The sequence below is a fragment of the Anarhichas minor genome, unplaced genomic scaffold (genome assembly GCF_050575085.1).
Source record: "Anarhichas minor isolate MPS153535 unplaced genomic scaffold, ASM5057508v1 ptg000014l, whole genome shotgun sequence".
Taxonomy (NCBI): domain Eukaryota; kingdom Metazoa; phylum Chordata; class Actinopteri; order Perciformes; family Anarhichadidae; genus Anarhichas; species Anarhichas minor.
The window spans coordinates 759,590-786,615 of NW_027466460.1; the positions used below are offsets into that span (position 1 = coordinate 759,590).

Here is a 27,026-nt window from a genome sequence, read left to right on the forward strand (position 1 = left end):
ATGAATGGTTAGACAGTTCTGATGGGCAGGTGGCACCTTGCATGGTAGCCCCTTCCATCAGTGTAATAATGGGTGGGAATGGAGTGGTCGTAACACTAGAAAAGCTAAAGTTAATTTATCATTTACTATAGGTATTAATTCCATCTAAATACAATTATTTTCAGCTTTGTTTTGTAAGAAATCTATCAATCAGACCCGTATACATGTTCCCATTCAAATAAAACCATAACCCATTGGTCTAGGTGGAGGACTCTGGACTGTATTCCAGCTCAATGCCTGTAGAATTAGTGTAGTAACACGCTTCATCCAGCAGATGGAGCCATGTTTTCACATGCAAGGCTGAGGACAGACTCTCTGAATAGAACCGTGTGGAATCAACCCAAAGGTTATTCAGAGGTATTGGCGTAGCCATTAGCAGCGTTCGTATGCCCTCCGACACAATTGACTGCTGCGGTTAAGCTAGCCCGTCGGTGAGTTTGCTTTTGAAATATCTGGAGCTGGATCCGCCTCGTCTTCCTCCTAGTTTCATCTCTAACATGTTCACAAAGCACAACTTTGACTGTGACGGGAAGCTGTCTCTCCTTCCGGCTGTCGGCGTCCTTGCTCAATTCTGATTGTACAAGTTGAATGATGAAACAAGCTGACGCCTTGGTGCTCTGCATTGCATGTCTTCGTTCAATGTGACAATGACACAGGCAAAAAGGTCAACAGCGTTAGGACGGCATCAGCTATTGGAGAAGAATCTCACATGCGTCAACATACATTTGCATTAGCACAATCAGCACAATTGCTTAAGAATTATACTTCATGCACGGAACCGAAAGGATGTATCTCATGGTGGCACTAATAATCTTTAAAAATGATACATGAGACTGTTGTGATGATGAAATAACATAGACGTATGTTTGGAATGATTTATTGAATTGCTTTACTCTTTTTTACAATATACCTATTTATTTCGTCTTTGTATATTCTTACATTCATTTTCTAATGTCGTATTGGCCATTTTGGAGCTCTATACCTTTCACACAAAGTGTTTCCAGTAGAAAGCATGTATGTCTAATGCACAGTGTAGGCGTCTTGGTGTCACCACAGCGGGGTTTAGTTTATACATTGTGCTGTATCACACAGAGACACACATGCAGTGCCTACTTAATGCCTGGGTTTAAAGGGGATTCAAGCGAACATCCCCAAGGTTCAGTAGTTTTGGTGAATACAGTTACTCCCAGGGACCACAGCGGTCTCCGGAGCTCTGCAAACATGGCTCTGAAATAGTATACGTTCAATTTAATATTTGCTGTGTCATTTGCAAGTTCAATGTAGTTTCAATATCAGTATGGTGACGAACTACAGGATACAAACCACTTCCTCTTAACAGTACTCTATTATTCTCGCTCTCACAGATAGACAGACCAGTAGACAACATTGAAGAAGAGGAAGGAGAAGGGGAAGAGGGCCCTTGCATAGAGGTCAACGCGTTTGGCGGCAGCAGGTATGACGGCTTTGGGTGGCGCTGGTTTCTTGTTGGCTTTGTTCTGGGCCTTGAGGGCCCCCAACACCTCGACCGCTTTACCATAACAGTCAAAGTTTGAAAGTTCAAAGTCTCGTGGTAAGGATCCCACGATGCTGAAGTCATTGGCGCGAAGGTCCGACTTAGAGGTGCAAACTTTCTTACAGCGAGTTTCGACCACCTGGTCAAAGACAGAGAGTATTTGATTGTTTCACTTTAAAGAAAGAGTCGTCAAATGGTTTGACTCTCGCCAATTAAATTGAAATGAACAGCTGGTCCATATGGCCGAGTTGTGTTTACCTGCAGAGTGTTGACATGAATGGGTGTCCCACCAGTCCCATTCACTGTGTTGTTCTTTTTATTTGCTGCCATCTTTCCTTCTTTTTCTTGCAAGTCTTTCTCTTTCTGTGCCATTATGGCTTTCTCCTCCTCAATCCGTCTGGGACTGTTCAGCATCACCTAGAGAAAAGAGAAAGAGAGGGAAACACAGGGAGTAAGAGAGAGAGAGAGAGAGAGAGGAGGGGGGGGAGGTAGTGGGAAATAGAGAGGGGGGACAGAGTGACAGTGGATGGATTTTGTGAATTTCGCGGGCACAGCTTGCCTACAGAGATACTGATGACATTTGATATTTCCAATCACTTGATGTCCAAAAGCTTTTCCTCCACTCTGAGTGTGTGTCCTGTAAGGTGATGTGATGTAAGGTTATTTGTTTTAATCAAATTTTCTGCAAAAACATTTCCAAAATCAACTTTGCTAATGGTATCAAAAAGAATGGAGGAGGGGGCGAAAAACCTTGCCATCACGTGGCATGGGGGAGTTCTGCACTGTCCTGTTTTGTCCACTGTCCACTATGTTATTGATGATCAACACGTCAAATTTACTGAATAATACAGTAAACTGCAACCAGAGGAAATGCCCAGACTCCCTTAAAGAATCATGCTGTTTTGTGAGTTAAGAGAATCTTAATAAACGTTGTGTAATGCTGTCTACGATAAATTCATAATCATAAACGTAGGACGCAGGATACAATAAGTTACATCTGTCTTTGGGCAAAACCTGTTGTCACCACTCAAACCTTAAAACACTCATCCACAAAGTATTTGTTGTCTAGACCTCCTAATGCTGAGTCATAGAGGACTTTTCCCTGTTGTGTACCGCTACTGTTGCTCGATTCTTCTCACATAATCCGAGACCCTTTAACCCAGTGATGGGTACGGAGATGTACTGTACATGTACAGTTGTGCGTTTGTGTGTAAGAACTGACCTGCACCACAGCGTATTCCACCAGTGATGAAAACCCGAAAAGTAGACAGGTAATGAGCCAGATATCGATGGCTTTTACGTAGGAAACCTTTGGTAGCTCTGACGCCAAGAGCATACTCTCACTGGACAGAGAGAGTACTGAGAGAATACCTGTAAACACACAGATGTTAACACATTAATGCCGCCACGTGGGAAGATTATTTCCAGATAAGTGACATTTGTGTCAAAGTAACTCTACCTAGATGGGAGAGCAAAAGGTGGTGGGTTTGTAGCAATGATGAGTGTGATGATGTCAACGTAATTTACCATCAACTAGATCGTGGGATAGCATGATAAAGGAAGGGTGGTTTGATGAATCGATGGATTGATGGCCCAATATGAATTCCTGATGAGGGCAGAATTCGGGAAAATCAATAATAAATTCGATATTTGCAATATTTTCTATTGTTATAAATTATAACAATACACACTATAATCTGCTGTGAAGACCATGTATCAAATATTTATGTCTGGAGCGCCCTGGTAGCATTTCAGCACACCACAAGTCTGAACTGAATGCTGTAAGATTAACCAAAAGATTGCAGCACCAGACGCTGCACAGAGAATAAATCAATTTCTTGATACGCCCTTTAAGATAACCGCAATAAATCTCTAATAAGTCTCAATCTTCATGTCTCATGCACAATAACAGTTTAATAAGCGAGGAAACAATGTGAAAGAGAACATTTTAGGAGGGGACTCTACTCATATATTATTCAGTAAAAACAATTTTTCCCCTCGTTGTGCGACAGGGACAGAAGAGGTAAACACAAACAAACAGGGGTCTCATTTACAACCCTTGTGTACAAACAAAATGGGGCCTGAAAGAGGCGTACGCCGCTTCCCAGCCAATGACTGCTCTCGCACAAACAATACACTCCATATCCTCAATTTCAGTCCTGATCATGATCAATGGTGTCACCTAGAGAACATTTAGAAAGTTACCACTGTTTGTCTCGATCGTTTTGGAGGCAATCAGTCTGGCCGCCGTACACCGATGAGCCTTAATATTACATAATGTTCGTAATGCTGCAGGACGGATGCACTGGCACTGTGAGGCCGACATGAATGGACGAATTAGGAGGGAACAAACGTTCAGGGTCCACCTCACCCACAAGCACCTTGATTGCTGTGTCCGAAAAATTACTTTTCTTCCTCATTTCTATGCATCAACATTCCCTCTATTTCTTTTTTCTTCTTCAAATTTTCACTGAGCCAACAGATGAATAAATGAATCCAGGAAAACGCAGCATGTGAACAATTATCCACCATTGTACTTTATAAAACAGGCAGCAGTTCATTTGTTCTAGAATAACACAATGATGAAACTGAAGCGAAAACGTATTCGAAAATTCACTGAGAGAAGTGTGGGCAGCGTTACTTGCACCCGTGATTGACAACATAATAAGTCAAATCCATCCGTGATGCGGCGTGTAACTCACTGCTGTTATTCTATGTCTGAAGAGGGCTTATGTTGCCTCCAGAAATAGAGTGGCACACTAGCTGTATTACAGAAGGGAAATTGGACGTGGCACATCCCCACAAAAACGTTAAGTCCCCCAGCCCTGACAGAAGAAGAGATTAAGTTCTGCCTTTGGCAACCAGTAAAAGGAGCTTGGACGATCTCTGCACCACCTCAGCCTGGATTCCTCTTGTCTTTCCCTATCATTACCTTTGTCTCCTTTGTCCACAAAGACAGGATGACAATCCATTTGACAGGCAACACAGACACATAATTCTTTTTTTATGAGGGCCCAAGCTGTCAGAATTACCACGGAGCCCACACGGTCACTAACTGCACTCCCTGAATAATTATTATCTACGAACAAGCAAGACAGACAAAAGTGGCTCAATATGCATTTGTAGAACAAATCCAAGATGTCGAACAAGTTCAGCAGCAAAAAACAGGTTAAAAAGATTGACCTAGAAGCTAAAGCCTACAGATTACAGTGTAAAGTGAACCACCACATCACCTGGCCATCAAGACTGAAGACAAGGAATAAAGGAACAACACTGTTCCTGTAAAGCCAGGTCTGTCATCACTGTTACGATCTTTAAAAAGCCAAAGCAGCATATCAGTCCCTGTTTGCAAATATCGGTGAGGATAGTGATACTGATACTGATATTTCACCTACCTGTGAGTCTGCATAACTTCTGTAAATATTTGAATATTGCATACTTAATAAATTGATGCAAATACAGCATGTCAAGTGTATATCTGTGGTACTCACCCAATGGCACCCTCGCAGCTGAGGCATCAGGGTTGATCCAGAACGATAACCAGGACAAAACGACAAGCAACAGAGTTGGCGCATAAATTCCCATCAAGTAGAAACCAACCTGCCGACGCAATGTAAAGATCACTTCAACGCAGGTGTAGTATCCTAGAAACAGACAGAGAATAAGTAATGCATACAACAATCTCTCTGGTGGATTAGCCAAAAGCTAAACTATAGACGATGGAGCGTGTAGAAGACTAACCTCATATGTACCCTTAACTCCCCTTTACTACCCACTGAGCCAATCAAGACAGAGACTATAAAACACATTTTGATTGTGTCACTTGAATTAATCAAATCACGTATATATATTTTTTAAATGCAGCACTATGAATACATTCATAAAGGGGCAATAGTTTTGCATGCAATGTTTTTAAATGCTGCATTTGTGTTACCATATTACCTTCCAGTAATATACCAAAATTATGAAATGTTAAAATAAAAAATAAAATGTAATATTATAAATAAATGATAAAATATGAACGTAAAATATAATGTAACAGTTAAGGCAGTAAAGGGTTAACCGTTTGCTTTGCAGTGGCTAAATGCAGGCTTATGTTAATGGTTATAATGATATGATCAATACATACTAACCTGTTCCTTGATAGTATTTTGTGCAGTTTCCATATATTATGTCCTCTTGTTTAATGTCGAACTGAGGGAGAGCAATTTCATCCATCTGAACTGGGTCAGACTGCCACATGAACACCAGATCACTGGTGGTGTAGCCAACTAAAACATACAAATGAAAATGAACAATCTTTATGTTCAGCATCAACACCTTTAGTCACAAGACATTAGTTTTAAAACACACATTATCTCTACAGTATATGCTGATTTTTTAAATGTATTTTTAAACTCTCTTTGTTTTGCCCTTTGGCACGGTGGTGTGATAGTTAGCACTCATGCCTCACAGCGAGAGGGGCCCGGGTTTAAAAGGCAGTCTGACCGGCCATTTTGTTTGGAGTTTGCATGTTCTCCCCCGTGTCAGCTTGTCTGTGTTCTCAAGCTTCCACAGTCCAGAGACATGCAGGTTGGGTTAATTGATGCCCGTGGATGTGAATGTGAGCGTGAATGGTTGTCTGTCTCTATGTAACAGCACTCTTGAAAGCCTGGCGTCCTGTCCAGGATGTACCCTGTCTTCGCCCTAATGGCAGCTGGGATCAACTTCAGCCCCCCACGAACCTGAATAGGATAAGAGGTTACAGATAATGGACGGATGTTTTGCCCTTTTCTCAGTTTTTTCAACTTTGTTTTCCTGTTGCTGCATATTGGTGACAGACCGTACAACAGATTCTCTGTCTTCACCCACTCCAACTTTCACCCCTTCACTTCTGACCATAAACTATTGTGTGGGCATCGGAAATGGGCATGCTTATTCAACTGAGCAACCTACCGATATTTGATATTTAATAACCGTTATTGACTGTATTAAAGTCTTTGGGAAAAGCCATTTGCAGCTTGTACAAGGGACAAGTTGTGTTTCTTAATAAAACTCTTGAATGCCAAAAGTAAACAGGAAAGCACACCTAACTGAGACCTCATAACTTACCTACTGAAAGCACCATGCTGTCAGAGGCCACGGCATGTGTTCAACACATTAATGTGGTAGTAAAGGTGGAGCTGAATTGAATTACTTTGTATACTGCTGGGTAGTTTACTTTACAATAATAGAATGCCATTTATCCACAGACGATAGCTTCTGAGTGGTTGCCCTAGATTAAATAGACGCCGGGGATCCCCGCTAGTTAGTTGACCTTTCTTGAGTTGACCAAGTACAGTTGAGTTACAACAACTTGTTTTTTAATGGCAAAATCGTGTCATTAAGAATTCCCTTGGAGAAGTTCATTAGAGTACAGCACGTGGAAATGGACAAAAATACTCAAGAAACTCACACAAAATAAAAAATGGCCAACTTCCTGTTGCATTAAGAGCATGACCCCAAGACACTTTTGTATTTAATGTCATTGTTCTGGAGAAGTGACTGTTATGCTAGCTTTGATCTTTCAGCATTCATGCAAGGTATAAAGTGCCGTGCAGCAGCAAAGTGGCAGAAAGAAATGGGTTACTACTGTAACACCTGTATACTGTCATGTTTTTCAGATCAATTCACTCTTCATGAAACACAATCCCATTCGCAGAGAGACACTGAAGTGCTGGTGATTTATTGTAGGATGACTGTGAAAGGTGGCTAGTTTTTCTGTACGACAGGAAATCTAACTTGGCTTACATCAGCCAGGTGTCAAAGTAATCAAATGCCCTTATCCTGACTTTTAGAATGGCTACAGTTGACTTTAATACCTGTCAAAAGCTGTTTCACTACCTGTGAATATCAAACATTGTGTGTGTGTGTGTGTGTGTGTGTGTGTGTGTGTGTGTGTGTGCACTCACAGCTCTCCAGCTGCATCTTACACCGCTGTGTGTCCATTGGGAAGAGTTGAAGATCCAAGGGACAAGACAGAGTCACCGACAGCCTGCACACAGAAACACACACACCTTTTGACCTGATGATAGCACGAGGTGAAAAGTTAAGAAAATAGGAGTCAAATTCCATGGCAATCCTTTCAATAGTTGTTTTCGATGTTGATATTTTATTTCCGGACCAAAGTTGTGGACCCACCAGCCAACACACCAACATGACATGTGGTAATTATGAAAGACGCCAGCGGTTAAATGCAAAAGCAGCGGCTCTGTGGCTGGGAGTGAAGCTATTTAAAGCATGAAGGATGTTTCAGATTATGATGGAAAGATGATAGAAACTGAAATGACGAAAAAATCTTTAACCTAGAATTTCAATTTGAACTCATAAACTTCTTCCAGGTCACTAGGTGGTTGGACATGTGCCTGGATAGACTCACAGCAGAGAAGATACAACAACTTGGGGCCGATCTTGACACTCAAACCAATTTATCAACTATAAGACCCCCTTCTTATACAAATCATGGGTTTATGATTGATTCATATTTTAGTTTTTAATAACTGTTACATATTTTGATTATTTATCAAATCTGCTTCAAGCAAAAAACGCTACAAAGTAAGTCATGGGTCCTGGGGATGAAAAATATGTGCGCGTACCTCATACTGATTAAGATATCTCCGTTCCGGAAGATGAAGAGCAGAATGTTGTCCTGCGTGACATCGTGGAAGTTTGCGTTTTTCTCATTAGCAAAGAAAAGGTCTGGTTTCCACAAACACTGGAACATGTTGGGGTCAATAGTAAGGGAGTCACTCTTGAAGTCAGTCGGAAGTCGTAGGCGAGGGTCATTCCATCTCTGACGGAGAAATATGTTGACTCTGTAGTCCTGTAGAGAGACAGATGTTGCATTGATAAATGTCACCATGTTTCCTGCTGCTCCTGCTAATTATTCTGCTGCCACTCACACTACTACGTGTACATCTACTGCTATTACTACAATGTTATTAATACTAGTAATAGTATTACCATGTTTTAACCACTGTAAAACGTTTGGTTTACCCAAATTAAGAAAACATTATTTTTAATTTTAAACCAAATATAATTTTAAAAACCACTAAGTGTGTCTGTGGTGTATGTGTCACCATAGTGGTCTCCTGGATGGACCCAAAGCTGTTTATGAAGATGTTCACCCGGGACTCAACTGGGATACCTGAAACACACAAGAAGTAATATGAAACCAGACTGTTCTATTCCATGTAAAACAGACATATATCCGTCCTGATCAGATGCTAATGACTTAATGTATACATTTGAGGAAACACCTTCTCCAGGAGGAAATTCCACATGGATACACTGAAGGTACATACAGTGGTAGCACTTGAAAGTGCCCCATCTTCCATTGTGGAGCTACCCGGGTTTGGAAACGTGCTATCCTCCAGCAATCTTTTCTGCCACAAGTATTAAGTCAAGGATCTATTAGCCCAAACGGGAATGTAATATATGACATATATGGCCCTATATCAAGAGTGATGTTGCCAAATATGTTACATATAAGGTTATATATTGTTATCACATATACATACATCAAATACTGACATTTGGGTACTTGCCGATACCTTGTATTGATATGAGTACTACATTACACCATTACAGTTCTAACAATGATTTTGAAAACATTTTTCTGACTGGAACAAATTAAATGGAGAACAAGATGCCGTTGCTGACATTTTAACAAATTTTTTTTCTGATACAAACACAGCATAGTTTGCAGTGGGGATGTCAATAAATGTGCTATCAGTAAAACAGTTAAAAGAAATATTAAAAATAAGAAAAGCTGAACAAAACTCTGGCTGACAAGCAAGACATGGACACTTATCCGTGTCTCCTCACGGTCCTTGATGTGTTGTAGAATTGATTCACCGACATGTAAACTGAACACACACTGCAATGCTACATTCACAACTTGCTATAACATTACTGCTAACTTCATACTCATCAACACCAACTCTCGTTTGAGCAGACAATCTAACGTTACGCCGGGCTTTCAATTCACTAGCAAAAACCCTGACAGAGAATGCCAGGCGGACACGCAGCTGGCATTAAATGATGGACTTAATCTGCTTGTGCAGCGGGTTATAGTTGCAGCTGGATTCCTTATTAGGCTCAACTGGCAAGAAGTCAACTTCACATTGCTTAAAAGTAGTTTCACTCGTACGAGTATGAGTATGAGCACGGATTTAGACCCAATACCCGATACTGATATTGCCCTCCACCTCCGGAGAGAGCTCCAACCGCAGCGGATACGGATTTGGGTCTATCCGCAGTGGGCTCATCACTGCTGGACTGAGCTGAAGGAGGTTCTGGTGAGCCTGGGTGATTTTGTTGGAATACGAACCCTTGGCACGAATGAATAAGTAATAGGTATTAGGAATAACAACATAGAAATTTGCCATCCATGAATAGCTTCTACTCTATGATGGTCTTGTTTACTTATGTAGGTCATATAGAGGCATCAGTATTGCATTGCCACTGTCATAAACGTGCTCACTTGTTTTGTCCTAAACCTTACTTAGTGGTTTCTTGCCTCTACCTAAGCAAGTGTTTTTGTTTGAATTCACGTTAACTGTGTGTTTACTGCCAAGTTTGACACGCTTGGCTACCTGGTGCGCTAGAGAGTGATATTAAACGTCCCATCGTCAGTATGTGAGGAGTTGTGATGAGAATGTGTTGGTAAAAACTCTTTAGAGAGAGAAAGACAGGCAGACAGCAACAGATGATAGAGAGATACACTTGACACTATTTGAAATCAAGTAAAACATCAACACAACACAAGATCAACATATACTTAAAGTATGTTAATACAGAATGGACTATTGGATCATAGTTATTCATGCATTGAAGTGGTTTAAGTCTGTCTTAAAACAATAGTCATGTACCCAGATGTAAAATAACTGAGTACCCATCCTTTAATAAAAAATATATTATGATTCTGGATGGGCACACAGACATACTATTTGGTCCTGTGTGGCCACCATCTTTCCAAAAACAAAATGTTTCTCACTACTTACCTGTATAGTTTGTGGCATTACCTTGAAAGTTAGGCCTTATTCTTGGGTCATAACTGACCATCAGACGGTTCAAGATGTTGGAGGTGGAGTTAGGAGGGACCTGGGCCAAGTCTTCTGCGGACAACTCGCTGTTAAATTGGAATGAAAATGATTAACAACGAAATTTGAAACACTGGAAGTATAGTAAGCTTTTGGTGGAGTGCATTTGACAAAATATTGTCATAAGGTGCCCAACAACATAGCAAAGCACTAACTGTCCTATTTTTTGCTTGGCTCGAAAAATAGCAAAATCTGGCAAACAGATATTGGTTTTTAGTGGTATTTATATATATATATATATAATATATATATATATTATATATATATATACCACAGTGACTTCCGAATAAGGACATTAGCACTAGAAATCATCAAGACTATCTTTTTAAATAAATAACATAATTTGTCAGTATGAAGTCTAAGAGTCAAAGAATTTTTTTCCAATGAGCAGATAGAGTTGATTGCATTGACAAGAAGGGCAATGGAGGAACTCTGGACCCAGCACTTTGTAATTGTTTTTACTAGCAGCCATAAAGTCTTCAAAACTATGTGTTGCTTTTACTGAGTCCCATAGGATATTTCCAAGGTACAAACAAGTACATATGGACAAGACGTGGTCCGCCGAAACCGTCCCACACTCCCTGCAGAAGGAGTGCTGAGACCCACTAAATTTGGACTTTTGATAATAAAATTAGTCAGATTTTTTCAGCAGAAATCTCTAAAAAACAGTTAGTAGAAGAAGACTGGGTTTACCATACATAATGCCATGTTTCCTCCGATATTACTGTTACCCAGCGCTGCCTTATGTAATTGTTGAATTTGTATTCATATATTTGAAGCCAGGGCATAGTTTACCTATGAAGCCTTTAGTGTTTTTTGAAGCCGACATGGAGAGCCAGAAGTCTAACCAATTGGACAAAGCCAAAACCCTTCAGTAAGATTTTGCAGGTCTCACCTGAGTGTAAGATTTAGTTTGAATTTAGATCCTGGCTTCCCGTTGGAGGAGGTCCACAGAAACTCAGGAGAGTTCCTGTCTGGGCTGGGATAGGTTAATGATGGTGTGTTTACCGTAAGCCTTATTACAGTAAACTTACAGTAAGCTTTTCTGTGTGTTGTGAATTTGACGAACTGCTGAGTCCCGTTTAATGCTCCGTTGAGACTACCTCAATTATTGGACTTGCTCCGTGTTTCAGTGTTTATCACTTTAACATTGATTGAGTTGTCCCACGCTGTAGGCCCCTGCTTGTGTTAGCTTCAGTGAGCTGCATCTTATCAGTTCAAGGACCAGGGCCTTGGCCAACGAACCCAAGTTTGCGCTTCTGAGTGATAAAGAACTGCTATTGTGTCTTTCAGCCCCAGTAAGAATGCTCTTTGCTTTGAAGGCTTTTCTCTCTCACTTTTTACTCACCCACACCTACACACACACACACACACTCCTATAGCCATCCACACATACACCTCATAGACTCGCGATGACTCCATGCCATTATCACAGACTTGGAAACCACGTTGTTTCTTATCTCTTTGTTAACTTTCGGTCTCCCGTCCGCCATCAGGGACTTTCACATGACGCAGCAACTAACGTGGTCACATCCGCCATCTCGCTTCCTCTTGCTCCTCTCGCTCCTTTTCACACACACACACGCACACATGCGCCCACACATGCCATACACATGCCATACACATGCTTGCTTGTGCTTGTTTATTGCAGTTGTAGCGGTCCTAGCTGCTTGTTATTGTAGTCTAAGAATAGCTGTTTATTGATTATTGATCGGTATTACTGAAGGTATACATGCGCTTAACATAAATTATGTTGCTCTGGACCAAGTGGAGATCACACAATCAAAATTCAATGTAAATCGGATAAAGTTTGTCACATAACTCTGATTTCCTGTTGCCAGGTGATATGACTCATGAGTCAACGATGGCATGTGTCCTCAGGCCTGGACTGTTATGAAGCATGTTAAGTTTGGGGGAGACTTGACCAACTACAGTCGAGTTACAATAGCTTGTTGTTTGTTGTAATCATGTTAAATGGCCGCCATGGCATGGCTGTTCCTACTCTGAGAGTAGTGTGCCGAAAATCCATACGGAAGAAGAATAATTAGATGAATATGAAGCCTGCAGGATTGTAGTCAGTGTGCTGTGCATAGGGTTATAGCCTTATTTTGGAATCCAGCCTTGTCCAGGCCACGGTAAACACATTTTACCATTTGGGCTATTATTTTGAAAATGAACCCTGCGAGAAATGTATTTTTATTTGGAAAAATCAGCTACGTCTGGGCCCCCTGGTAAACTACGATTACCAACTGGTGTCTTTTATTTATTAAATCCAGCGCTCCTATAAACTCCTATTACCATTTCAGGCTTTTGAAAATTCAGCCGCCACTGTGAGCTCCTGTTACCTGGTTGATGCATTGCCGAAAGAAGCTGGAAAAGCTGGAAGCTAAAATGTATAATACTGTCAAAGCTGGAAGTTAAGATGGATTATCTAAAAGGGCTGAACATTTTTAAGAAATGGCGATTAAAAGCACAATATTTGAAAAAGTTTAATACAAGCTTAAGAGAGAAATAAGCTTAATATTTAGCTTAGCTACATTCTTCCACTGCTTTTCACAGACAAGGAGACACTGATGGAGGTGTAATCATCTGATGAGAATCAAGTGTTTCTGTGGCAAAATAGGTTTCTGATCGATCATACCACACTGTAAAAAAGGATTTGAACAATAAGTCATGTTAACTTCTTTCTGTCATTTACTTCAACTTATCATGATGATTTATACAATTTGAACTCAATTGTATAAGTTTTCGGTACTCCAACTCAGGTATTTAAGCCAGTTCAATGAAATGTAAATTTCAAGAAGTTAAATTAACTGAATACTGTGAGTTATAAGTATGGCTATGTCTAACAGTCAAAAACAAGTGCCAATAACTGCAGTTCCTCAAACGGCCACTTGAGGCTTTAAAAGCGATTCAATTTCCATAGGACCCCATGTTAAATTGTCTAACTTCTAAGCAGAAATACAAATGCATACAGCTTGCTACAAAAAAACGTATCTTCTTGGTCTCTTCAGTTAATTTGCCCCTTCATGAACTGTACAGAGGTGACTTGTATATAACTAATACATTTCAATTATATTGAGGCTGAAAGTTATGCATAATTGAGAGCGTGGCCGCTTTGAGTGACAGGTGGGTGCCGCAGCAGGTCGCAAGCTGTCTGTCTGCTCAGCTGCGTCACCAACCTATGTAAATACCAGACGGCGAACTAACCTAAGCCACGCGGCGGACCAATACGTTTTGGCAGCCGGATCACGAACGTGACCTGAACCTGACCACGCAGTACGTCGGTTCAGCGAACCAAGCGGCGGATGAATATGGTTAGCCAGCGAGACGATGAACGTCAACCAACCGACCATTGACAAGCGGCGCACGGCTCGGAAGGACAAAGGCGAAGTGAGGTGAGTGGATGCGTCAGCAATATCAGTCAACCCAATTCGTAAATGTATAGAAAGTATCTGCTGTCATGTTATTATATTGTCTGTAAATGCATAACGCTTAAAGTGTAATGCAGTTGGTCCAATATGGCAAACAGTCTAGCGTATAAGTTCGTTTTTAATGGTCACATTTGAGCCGTGTAAATCCTCATAACCGATCTAATTGGACCCGAACACGATATAAGGTTAATGAACAATAGTATACGAAGTCCTATCAAGAATGTTTCAGAGGGCATTTAGAAAAAAGTAATTTAAATAAGCTAATGTTTTTGGGCAGCTTCTCAATGTAACTTAGCCGACGTTTAGCAACATGGCGGTCTACAGACAGTTGGCTACGGTAAGCTTATGGACTATTTGTTGTCTGGCTAAAATGTCAGTAGCTAAGTTAGTACATTTGAAACCTAATTAAATTGAATATTTTAATCAGTTTAAATTTCTGCTGGCTGGCTTCTTAAACTGCTTTTGGCTAAACACGGCCGCTCGAAAACGGGAACTAGCTAAGTAACTCGGCGCACATGGTGTAGCTTAACCTACATGGTTTTGAAGATAATTAGCTCGCTAGCTAGTTAGCTAGTAGCGTACTTTAGCGAGCTATCTGTGTTCGCGCCACTCTAGCTTTTTTTAAAATCTCCCCCACCACAGGGCTTTCCACCACGGGTCAAGTTATTTTAATGTCATTCCTGCTCATGAATTCCCTCAGTTTCTTATGATTTTGTTAATTAAAAAAAACTCACCATAGGTTATGGAAACTACCTCGTATCCTAAGATCATAAATTGATTAGAAGCTCATTGTTCTGTGGCTATTGTGTGCATTTTACTCTCTTAAATGAAGTTTGCCGTTCATATGACTAAAGGTTTTGCTATATCATGTTATATTGATTGATTTTCTGTGTTTCAGGTGCTGATGGTTCATTCATTGAGTTTGGTTGCTGTTGATGAAGTGGAGTTGTAAGTTCTGCAGTTTTGCCTCATACAATGAAAAAACAATTGTGAGTCATTACAAAGACAATCATGGACGTGGAAGACGGGGTTTCAGCTGTATATACCCAAACTGTCTAACATATCTCTAATCCCATGTGGAATTTACGCAGCATATAAAGGAGCACAAGGAAGTAACCAGTCCAGTTGCTAAAATTCGCTGTGAACTTTGTAATTTTTCAGCACCAAGCAAGATAAAACAATTTCCTTCATTTAAAAGGACATTTGCAAAGGGGAAACGTGTTAAGAAGTCAAAGAAAGGTGAGGTCAACTACTGTCCAGATCCACCAGAAGGACAGAGTTCTGAAAACATGGAGGAAAAGCGAAAGATGTTGGAGGTGGAAATGCTTAACAAAGACCCTGATCACCAGCTGGTGGAACACCTGATGACAGCTACGTTCCCAGCGCCGAAAAGAGATTATTGGAGATCAGCCACTCGTCGCAGAGGTCCTTTCCAGATGGCCAGCTCTGTTCCTTGAGAGACAGGTAGGCAGTCACACTGCTTGTCATACTGTGTAAACTGCGTGTCCTATTCAGAAATGTTGTTTGACTAGTATTTACTATCTGTTTGCGTCTCCTCAGATAAGGGCAGAATTCAAGAGAGTCGTCACCACAGACCTTCTCGAGTGTTTTCTTGACGGACTTGATGGCCTGGTCCCAAGACTGCTGGAGGTCTACAAAGCTGCAACCATGTCTGGAAAGAAGCAGGCACTCAAAGACATTTTGAACTGTCTTGAGAAAGATGTAAGGGGTTGCTGATTATTTGTAAATTGATGCTATGTGTGCTACAACATTGTCATCTCACTGCATATTTCTCGGTCTTGTAGGACACAAATGAAAGGAGGACTGCTGCTTTGCTTGGCCTGCCACATTACATATCCGAAGATCCATCAGACGTCATCAGGATGTGTGACGTAAGACATTATGTATTTCCTTAATGCAAAACTGTGGTTACGTGTATAGATTTTAACATAATTGTGTTGTCAGATATTATGTAGGCCCTCTGATGCATTGAGGAATCTGAATTTTCTTTTCTTTTCTTTTTTAAATGACCTCAACGGCAAAGTCGGCATCGTTGTGTAGTCATGTGAAGATGGAATAACATGTCCTATAGGTTGTATGATGACAGTAAGAAGTTTGTTGCCTCTCTACTAGAGCAGGAAAGTCACCCTCAATTTGAGCACAGGCTGTACATAGATAAATAGAAAGGAGTTTGCGAACATCCGAAGAACAATTTTAGTGACATGAATTAGCCTTGAAGACAGTGGTGGAAGAAATACTGTTACAAGTGTAAGTCCTGCATTCAAAATAATGCAGGACCTGCATAGAAAGATAAGACTGTCGAATGCGTTGATGTGGCTAGTCAATATGGGCCCAAAGTTAAGTGTTTTTTTTAGCTCTCTTCACGCCGAAACCCCATTCAAGTGAATGGAGAAATTTTGCTCAGTTTTTCGGGAAAACCGCTGGGTGATTCTCTCTAAAAAATACTTAGCACACGACTCCCGATCAGGCCGCACGTTTTGATGTATTTTTTGCGCAGGTGTTGGCAACGCTGTGTGAGGAGAAGCTCGCCAAACTTAATGGATAAAGATTATTATTATTATTATTATTATTATGATTAAGCTCTATGGATTATATACAGTGTGCTTTGGCACAGGCAGTTTTACTGCCTTTGTGCTACAAAGCCACACTGAATACGAATCTGTAAAGTGACTGGTAACTAAATATATGGAGTGAAAAGTACAATATTTACCTCTAAGATTTAGTGGAGTAGAAGTAGAAAGTAACATAAAATAATCAAGTACAGTATAAGTACCTCAAAATTATACTTAAGTGGAGTACTTGAGTAAATGCACTTAATTACTTTCCCTCACTGCTTGTAGAGCATATGTACTTAAAGATGTAAAAGGTCAAACACTATTATTTCTGCTTTTCAAGGCTCATGGTGAGACTGGATGCAGCCATGAAGGGGATGCAAGTTGGCCTTCTGATAGGCTACGAAGGTCCGGAACGGGATGCAGTTCCAGGCGAGGTCTTCAACGTCGCAGTTGTGGTCGAGGAGACAATTGTGCTCCATAACATGAAAGATGTGCCATGCAGCTTTGCCATGCTTATGGGCATTATATACTCTGTGAATCTTGAGTATCCACAAGCCATGAAGTATTCCTTCGAATTTCTCCAGCGAGTGGTGATGAAGATCAAACCAGAACAAGCCTCTGCAAGAGTACATGGATTGAGAAACAAACTCCTGAGGTACAAATTGTAAAAGACAGAAAAGGACTCAAGATTTGCTAAATCCTGTCAGTTGGTCCTGTTAAAATTGTGCTCATTGTTCTTTTTCTTTTTTTTCATACAGTTACACATTCAGTGCAGTCTCTCACTAGAACGCACACCCACTCTTTTATTCCAGAAATTGGAATATAATATGTATGTGTATATGTATGTGTTTTCTTTAATATATAATAACCTGAAAATATGAATGTTGTGTTTTTGATACATTAGAATGAGCACGGAGTCTGCTATGTTTCTGAAGTAGCCCAGAATGGACAGTGTTTGGTTTGTGTTACGTTACCTGAAGGCCGCTGTAGTTCTCAACCATGCTTGGAAAGGGACGAGTGAGTGGAGGGTTATTCAGTTCATTCGTCAGTAGATACCACTAAATCCTACAACTTGGACACTCATTTGTTTACGGTTGGTCTTGGAGATTTGTATGTTAATGTTTAAATATACAGTGACTTTAAGGTTATTCTCTGCTGAGGTGGAACTTTTTGTGAATATTCTGTTTAACTACAGTATGGAAGTTGTTGGCGATCTGCATGTTTTAATGTAAACTATTTTAATGCAAGAAAATAAATTTGATTTTTGCCTCAAGACATGGTGTTTTCTTATAACTAGTCATTTGAAACGACTCATACTTTTAGGTCATTTTAACTAGGAAAGTAATGTCAAGACTTCCTTCTAACTAAAATATGTGAGTTGAAATCACTAGTTGGGACAAGTGAACAGAATGCATGATAATAAGTTATATATCTTTTTCACTCATTTTGCTAAATTGAAACCACTTATTTGGTCAAGTGAACAGAATGCATGATGATAAGTTGTATATCTTTTTCACTCATTTTGCTAAGTTGAATAAACTCATACTATACATTAATGTGAACTTACAAAGAGCAATCCAAAGCTAAAGTAAACTCAAAGTGATGAGTTGAAACAAATTGTAAATCCAATTTGACTTGACTTGAAAGTTTAAGGCAGCAATTGTACTTACGTTTTTAAGTTGAACCACATGGATTTTTTTTACAGTGCAATAGGCAATTTGATAGAGAAGCTTAATATTATAAAGTTGAATGAAAGTGTGCCTGTCAGTGTGTGTGTGTGTGTGTGTGTGTGTGTGTGTGAGAGCGAGAAAGAGGAAGTTATACATCTGAAACATCTATAGGTTTAAATCTGTTAGAAATTAAAAAAGTACAGAGAAAGGTCCCAAAAAGACTTAAGAGCAATGCACCAATCAGAAACAAGCAGAAACTGATATGGCTTTTATCAGGTAATCACAAATACCTGTGTTTCTGTGTCTGAAAATGTCAGTCATTGTTGCCATAACTGGGATAACACAGAGGTACAGACACAAATACAGAGATTAATTATGAATTAAACCTCAAATAGCTGAATTTTTCATTCTATCAACCGTTTAAAATGAGAGCGAAGGGTCCTAACTGCTGACTGATTATTTTTCTGTATGCCAGGCCTGAACGTGATGAGACATTGTTGGGCATAATAAATGTTGGTGATAATACAAAGAAGGTACGACCTGAACAAGACACTCCTGTGACACCTTGCATGGCAGCAGGGGCTACCATGCAAGGTGCCACCTGCCCACTAGAACTAAATAATTCAAACAGATGGCACAGCCTTCGGGAGCGATTTGATCAACTTCTATTGCCGAAGGACACATCGACATAGACGGGAGGAGCCTGGGATTGAACCGCCGATACCCCGATTGAAAGACGACCCGGCTCTCTAATAAATTGTGTTGTTTTGAGTAGTTCATTCGCACCCCTCCTTCATCTTCTCCTGTCTGGACACATCCAACATCCTCCTCCATCTCTGTTGGTCCGGACACCTCTGACACATCCACCTCCTAGCGACTTACAAGAGCTGACATGAGACAAAACACACAGTGTGCTGACAATTGTCAGCCCTTAGTCTTTCTCCAGTTCCTTCATATTGTTTTAGTATTGGGAGGAGATCTGCAACAGTTGTCAGATTAATCTCCAATAGCCACGAGTGCCTATTGGAGATCTCAGAATGGTTCTACGTAAGCCACTTGGACCAGTTTATGAAAAGATTCTGGAACGCACAGTTTATTCCGATGATCTTGTGATTCTTCAACTCAAATTGCATCTACGCCAACGAGGCCCATGTCCAAGGTGTTGCATAGGCCTTTTTTGCTACAGGACAAAATTATCGGCAAAGCCAACCGTTCTGAATGAACTTTGAAATATCCATCTATCCATTATCTGTAACCGCTAATTGAAGAGCTGGAGTAGGTGCCAGCTGACATTGGGCGAAGGCAGGCTACGCACCCTGGACAGGGCGCACAGGGCTGACAACCATTCACACTCACATTCACACCTATGGGCAATTAAGAAGCATCAATTAACCAAAGCTGCAGGTCTTTGAACTGTGGGAGAAAGCCGGAGAACCCTTGGAAACTCACGCTAACACAGGGAGAATATGCAAACTCCACAGAGAAGCGTCAGCCAGCCCAGGATCAAACACCTCTTGTTCTGATCTTGTGTTCCAGACCCGTCGACTACTGCGAACTGTATCAGCAGCTCCAACCTGTCATGCACCAACGTGATGAAAGCTTATTCCAGCAACTATAAAGAGAAAAAGACTTTAAAAGAACAGACTCTAAAATGAAAAGAGATTTTGAGACTGGCAAGGATGCCATAATGACCCCTATAGCTCTCTCTCAGCGGGAGAGAGAGAGGGAGATAAAGAAAAAGGTTCAAGCCGAACCTCCACGTTGTTGACAACCAGGTCCAAAGATACCGGGGGAGCCAATGAAAACTGTTCCCGGAGTGAGAGATGGAAGAATACAATCCAAGCAAACTACTAATGACATCCCACAGGATCCAAAATGCTGAGTTGCCAAAGAGAAATGCTGTAACACACAGTTTGACCACAGTAGCGGCAGTGCGAAATAAACACTAGTTCTTATTGCAGAGGGTCTAAAGAAACATCCATTACTTTCGTCCCGGAAATGACTACTGACAGTTTAACCTGACTTGCTGAAATGGTGATTAACGCTGACATGCAAAACTTCGTGATTTGATAAAGTACAAACAAATCAGTCAATCATAACACGTGAAACAATAAACTTAAGCTTTAGTGAATTTACTTTCTGTGATACAGAACAGCTTTCCTGGGAAAACACCACAACAGCATGACAAGGCCACTTGATTTTTCACAGTTCTGCTAAGTGTTGCGTGATGTACGTGTTGACTTGAAAATTGTCACGTTACCTCTGTCCCGTGTTACTTTGGTCCTGCGTTAGTTTCCTACCGGCTCTCCCCTAGTTTAGGGTGTAGTCAATAGTTCAATAAATATTTCCTTTAGAAAGGACTTGATCATTTAATTTGTGTGTATATTAAATTATAAGTCACTATACACCATGTCGAGACTGAATTGATTAAAATCAAATTTTAAAGTTTTCCCTATTTCTCCAAAATTTGGTGGCATCCTAAAATTGTGTTGCTTAATAAACTAATTGTGTCTTATAGCTGAAGCTGAGTGCCATCCCTCTCCTTCACCTTTTACACTAATTCAGACAATAAAGACCTTCAAAATACTAAATTGCAATGCTTTTGAGGTTTCATGGAACAGCATTGCCGTGGCATTGCGGTCTTGGTAACTCGACTGTACTATAAACATTCGAGGCTTAAGCCCCGGCAAAATGACCTGGTGTGAAATTTGGTAGGCATATGTAACATGTGGAGACGTACAAAAGGTACCATGAACCCAACAGGAAGTTGTCCGTTTTGAATATATTTAAGGCCATGTTTTGCCTTTCACATGTGGTGTACTTTAACGAACTTCTCCTACAGAATTAATTTGATCAGTACATTTTAAAGACTTATGATAAAAAGTTATTAAAATCTTGAGTTTTCGTAGAACGACTTTGCTGTGGCTGTTTGTCGTAGACACTTGTGGGAGGCATCGTTCGACTCAGGCGAGAGATCCTGTTTCATCGGTGTTGGTTATCCCTGCCCCCCTTCATAACCCATTATCCATTTGTCCTACACACTAGAGGGAGGCATCAATCCACTCAGCAGAGAGTTTCTGTTTCATTGGGATGGGTTATCGACGCTCCCTACAACTTGCAAGGGACAAGCGCAAATTTGGCCATAAATCAATGACAGTTTGTCCCAACATCAACACACTTGCTGGATATGGTGTATGGAGCTGTTGAAACATGTCTCTATCATGCCAAGACATATGGCTGGTTGTGCATTTACAGACAGGCTGCATACATTGTCATGATGAAACACACGTGTGATTGGTCTCAGTCCTTCTTAAGACTGAATAAAACCAACCGAGGTGACCATGAACCCCCTTGCTGCTGCCTGCGGCTTAAGGGTTAGTTGGCAATTATGCTGCTTCCTTCTGTTGCGCAAAAAAAGGGTCAGAACCCGGAATCACTACACTTTTATGTTGTTTTTATGGATTTGTGAAGCACTTTGTAACCCATGTTTCTAAAAGTGCTTTACAAATTTGTCACAACCTCTGCCTTGTTATTCCTCCCTCCAGCCACATTCCCACTTCCCCCAGGCTACTGCACTTCCATTCACCATCTATCCACCAGAGGCCCTCAGACTCTCCCACCAGACACCCGACTCCAACATTCATTCGCATTGTTTTGGTACCATTCCTATTAGTCCTGAATCAAGAACTATCTATCTGTTGTACTGCAATACTTGGCAATATTGATTTGGTCTCGCCAGACATGGCAATGCCAGATTGTTATTGTTGTTGTTGCAACTGTTCACGTTCCATTTTTTAACCATATCTAATTATTAGAATAAGTCACCAATAGAAATGTAACAAGAGTGCAGAGTGTTCTAAAAACGGATGCAACACAAACATTATGTGTGCACAGCAAAAACATGAACATTATGCATATTATCATACAGCAGAAAACATCAAGATAAAATAACAATACAAATTGTTAAACACATTTCTCTCTGTATCGGTAGAATTATTATTGTGCACAAAGAATAACGAAGCATATGTAATGTACTTGCACTTTAAAAAAAACCAAATCTATATGGATAATGTGACCTGGTGGGGTCACGGAATGATGACAAATTGTGAGGATAATGTTGCTAGTAATGGCAGCATATTGAGTGTTATTGGTAATTGAGAAAGGATGAATTTGGAGAATACAGTATATTTACTTACGATGGACAGACGACTTGTTTGCCTTTCTTTCCCCTGGATTTTCCTTCTTTGCCTGTGGTCAGTTTCCAACAACACAACAGCAACAGTAGCAAGATCATCGGCCTGAATCCAGCAGCCATGGTACCTAGAACAGAGTAAAACGCTGCCCTGAACAAATGCTACCTGTAACATACAATTAAACAATAACCATAACAATGTTGGCAACTGTGGCAACTCTGCCGACTTTAAAGACCCCTTTACTGACTTGGTCACTGGCGCTGAAACTACAAGGAAACTATTGTTTGTGTAGAAATGATTAGGGCCTGAGCACAAAATTGCAGAGCTGAAAGGTCCCTGGCACTGAAAGCGGAAAGAACCTATTTTTTTGTAGAGATTATTAGTGCGGCCCAACCAGAAGTCAGCCCTTTTGATTTTTTTTTTGATTTACATTTTTAAACTCCTCCTACAGGGTTTATTGGATTCATTACAATTGGTTTCATCTGGACCCTGGTCCTTCCTCCTACCATGGCCCTGCTGACTCCAATTGCTAAATATCACTTTTATTATTACTCGCATTCCTATTTCATATTACCGATACCATTAATGCACATTATTGACCTGCTTCTTCACCAGAGTCTCTGTGCTTTCTTGCCTCACAGGTTCCTGGTTATACCTGGACCAGGTCTTGCCTCCTGCCGTGGTTCTGTCATACATTGAATGTGCTGTAATTACATTGAATGTGTTGTAATTCACTATCCTGTTCTACACATGACATCTATTGCACTTCTGTCCATCCTGGGAGAGGGATCCCTCCTCTGTTGCTCTCCCACAGGTTTCTTCCTCTTTTCTCCCCGTTAAAGGGTTTTTTGGGGGAGTTTTTCCTGTTCCGATGTGAGGGTCCTGGGACAAGAGGATGTCAAATGTGTACATATTGTAAAGCCCTCTGAGGCAAATTTGTAATTTGTGATTTTGGGCTATACAAAAATAAATTGAATTGAATTGAATTGAATTACATTTAGTTGTCATAATCCTCCAACAAATCCGACGCTTTATAGGTATGGAATTCTTCGTGATTCCTCCAAGAGGGAAATTCACAGAATTTGTTGGGATCATTGCTCTCATCAACAGGTTATCGATATGCCATGTTGGATTACTTTTCATTACTGTGACCTATGTTTGAAGACTTAAGGATGCACAAAAACTGATGAATCTTTGCACCCATGTTCAAACTGGTAATTATTTCTTACAAAAAAAAGATTGTGAGAATATACAGTGTTTGGGTTCATGTGTGTTTACACACCCCCTAATGTGTGGAAGGCCTTAGTTGGGACATAGTTGCTCAGACATTCAAGAAATTAGGTACACACATTGCTCTCATAATTTCTGACATATTTCCCATTGGCTTTCATCAGCTCCGCCCAACCAGAAGTCGCCCATTTTTAATTTACTGTGTCTTTTCATGTATTTCATGCAAACAGTTTTGAAGTACTCCTAACCATTCATGGAAAAGATTTTAAAAAATCTAAAATGGTGCAAAATTGATTTATAAAGTCAGATCTTTAGTAGAGCATATTGAGCTGGACATTTGTGACAAAATTCATAACAATCTGACTTACAATGTGAAGGTCTTTCAAATAACATATTTGTGGGTTGGTAATTACAGTGCCACTTTGTGGCCGATTGGAGTAACATTCCTTAAGAAGCACAAGCAAATCATTCCAGTTATTGGGTCAAGTTTTATGTTTCTAGTTCGTTTCAGCTCACGAAAATTGTAACCGATGCGGCAGGATTGTAATGTTTCGTGTAGTTAATTTGTGTGTTGTGAGGCAGGAATTCCAGCTTCTGAGTGTAAGTAATTGTGGTGGTGTTTGTGTTGTTAGTATACATCTGATTCTTCTCCCCCAATTTAGCACATGTAAAATAATTGTGATGCAATGTAAATGTTGTAATTTATTTGCTCATGTCACATGTATAACAATGTTACTATTCATTATGTGTTCTAACCATGGACAGGGGTTGTAATTATTTATTACACATTGCAGCTTAACCATTGTAGTTTGAATGTTGTCAAAATATGACTGCTATGATATGGTGGTGTTATCATATTATATTATTAATCTAATTCGTTTTTTTTTGTGGCTTTTTTTGGCTTCACAAAAGTCTGTCAATGAGTAAGGGACTCATGAGGTAAAACCATTGGTCGGCGGGAGTTTCTCCATTGGTTGTTACTTCTTCTAAATGAATAGGATATTACATTAAAGCAGTCCTCAATTATTGGACCCAAAGGTTATTTCACCATGTCGTATGATTATGTTAATTCAGCACACTGTAAGAGCAAATCAGTAAGATTAGTTACAAAACTCGCCAAGTTACAAAAGTTCAGAGGTCCACCACCAGCCACCACTGCGTCAGAATTATAACCTGTATAACACTTTGTAGAAACTGCGACATTGCCTTGCGCGGACATGACCAGTCTGCTGGCTTGGTAAACCCTGGCCCTTTTAGATGCACATTTGAGACTCCAGACTAATTACAATGCTCAATCAAATTTTAAGGGGACTTCAGCCATTATGCCATTATTCAAAACGAACTTCTTACAATAAAATATTCACTGCTGCCATTATAGATCATATATATATATATTAGTGCTGGGTAACGATTACAATTTTTAATCGCATGATTTTTTTGCGATTAATCGCATTGTTATGCGCAAAGTTCAATAATGAATTCAAATGTAGTGTATTGCGCACTTTTATTTTAAAAGTACTGCTATATGAACAAAAGGGCAATAACATTTGGTTTGCAAACACTTTAAACAAATAAGGTGCTTTTTAACAGCAGTATTCCCTTTACACAGTAGCAGTTATATTTCTTGCACATATATCTGTGCTCATACGTGCCGTCATTTGTTGCGATCCTAAGAACGTTCCTCAGACCGACATCTTCCACAATACTAATCGGCCTGCAGTTGTAGCTATCCACTTCGCTGTGGTATTTGTTAGCTTGTCTTGCTTTTGTTTATCTATACTTCTCCCACACGCTGCATCCAACGTAATCTTCCGAAGCCTCCCTCCACTGTTTGTTTGGGTGATTTGCTGGCATTTAAAAAAACAACTGCGTTAACGCACGATAAAATAATTGTTGCCGTTAATTAATTAATGCGTTAATACGATAATAACGTGTTAAGTTGCCCAGCACTAATATATATATATGGTTTTTTTGGAGTTTTTAAATGCACAATTTGTTTTTGTTTTATTTTGTGCAACTCAGTCTATATACAGTATAAAGAAATCTTTACACATAATCTTGGACATCATCTTTACAAATACTGTACATCCATCCAGTTTATGTATAGTGTACCTATTCAGTATTTATGGATGTAAGTATATGTGTACATACGTATGTGCGAACATACTTGGCCAATAAAGCTGATTTACATAAGATTCACCCAACCCCCGCCTATTACGGCCCCAGCGGGATTTTGAAATGTGATTGTGTTTTGTGTGGTTGTGTTTTCGTGAGTCTTTTTTTTGAGGATCTGCTGTGAATTTTGTTGCCTCTTTCTGACTGGCTGGAGTCGTGGGTTCAGCCTGCGGTGTGTCTGCTGCTTACTAGTCCATCCATCACCTTCGGACTTTTTAAAATGCTTGGGTGTATGGCAGTTTGACAGCAGCGTTGTACTGTCCTCGGTCTCCTGACGTGTCAGTTAAGGTTAGCCAGCAGATAGATTATTTTTGTTGTTGTTTTAGCCTTGGTTTAACCTAAGTAATATTGTTTTAGTTTATTGTTAGTGTAAGTTATTTGAGTTGAAATAATACATCATTTTTCCAACACTGCAATTCAGTATTAAGACTTTGGATTGGGACCGAGGAGGGAATGGTGTTCATAACTTTTATGTTGCGCAGTTACCCTCTAGATGGCGGCTAAACATAAATCACTGTCTCGTTCAATATACACCTTTTGTTATTTAATTTACTGTGCAAAAGTCTATACTAAACGCAACGTTTTCTCTGGTTAGGGCACAAGATGTTTGTACAGTCTATTACCCCGACTTGCAGAATCATAGTGAGAGAAGCTAGTGGGATAGAGAGAGGGACAGCGAGAGGACTAGAGAGTATGGGTTGGAGGAGGAGGGGGGGCTGGACTGCGGCATTAGAATTCACTGTCAAGATTCAATGACACAGCTTAATAATGCACAATTGTCACACACATACCTTCAGACTCTTTCTCATAGCAGGAAAACTGTGACAAGTCATTTAAATGTAATGCACTCCACACACATAGGCACAAAATAGGCTGTTACACTTACATGCACAGAAGCACAGGACAGCAAAACCCTAGGAATTGTCCTTCAGTCTGAGGTAACAAGATCTGTATTGCTCTCTCTCTCTTTCCTGCACACACACACACACTCCGCCGCACGATGCATAGACCAGTAAGAGACGGAAAGTGACATTGCATATGTCTTTGATTCTTACCTCTAGAGTGCCAAATCAT

General features: G+C 40.2%; 1 protein-coding gene and 1 long non-coding RNA gene across 4 annotated transcripts; one reads left to right on the top strand and one right to left on the bottom strand.

The window, feature by feature from the left end:
• Window positions 1–1,397: 1,397 nt before the first annotated feature.
• LOC142949964 (glycine receptor subunit beta-like) lies at window positions 1,398–27,026 on the bottom strand. Its single transcript, XM_076091863.1, has 11 exons — window positions 27,008–27,026; window positions 22,551–22,674; window positions 10,597–10,703; window positions 8,650–8,717; window positions 8,167–8,393; window positions 7,483–7,565; window positions 5,686–5,823; window positions 5,044–5,196; window positions 2,775–2,923; window positions 1,811–1,969; window positions 1,398–1,691 (listed from the first exon to the last, which is right to left on the bottom strand). Exons 1-11 carry the CDS (start codon window positions 27,024–27,026, stop codon window positions 1,398–1,400), a joined length of 1,521 nt encoding a protein of 506 aa, XP_075947978.1.
• On the top strand, window positions 14,038–17,959 carry LOC142949401 (uncharacterized). 3 transcript variants are annotated; one of them, XR_012954029.1, is made up of 6 exons: window positions 14,038–14,072; window positions 15,007–15,572; window positions 15,669–15,830; window positions 15,914–16,000; window positions 17,025–17,339; window positions 17,443–17,959. It is a non-coding gene; the product is annotated as an uncharacterized LOC142949401 (long non-coding RNA). The 3 variants fall into 3 exon arrangements; XR_012954028.1 differs by having other exon boundaries at window positions 15,007–15,056; window positions 15,307–15,572; window positions 17,025–17,959; XR_012954027.1 differs by having other exon boundaries at window positions 17,025–17,959.

Excerpts from the sequence above, each read along its gene's own strand:
- LOC142949964 (XM_076091863.1), bottom strand. Across the intron at positions 5,197-5,685 it reads AAAATACTATCAAGGAACAG|GATACTACACCTGCGTTGAA; the intron begins GTTAGTATGTAT and ends GTCTGTTTCTAG. Across the intron at positions 1,970-2,774 it reads TGGAATACGCTGTGGTGCAG|GTGATGCTGAACAGTCCCAG; the intron begins GTCAGTTCTTAC and ends TCTTTTCTCTAG.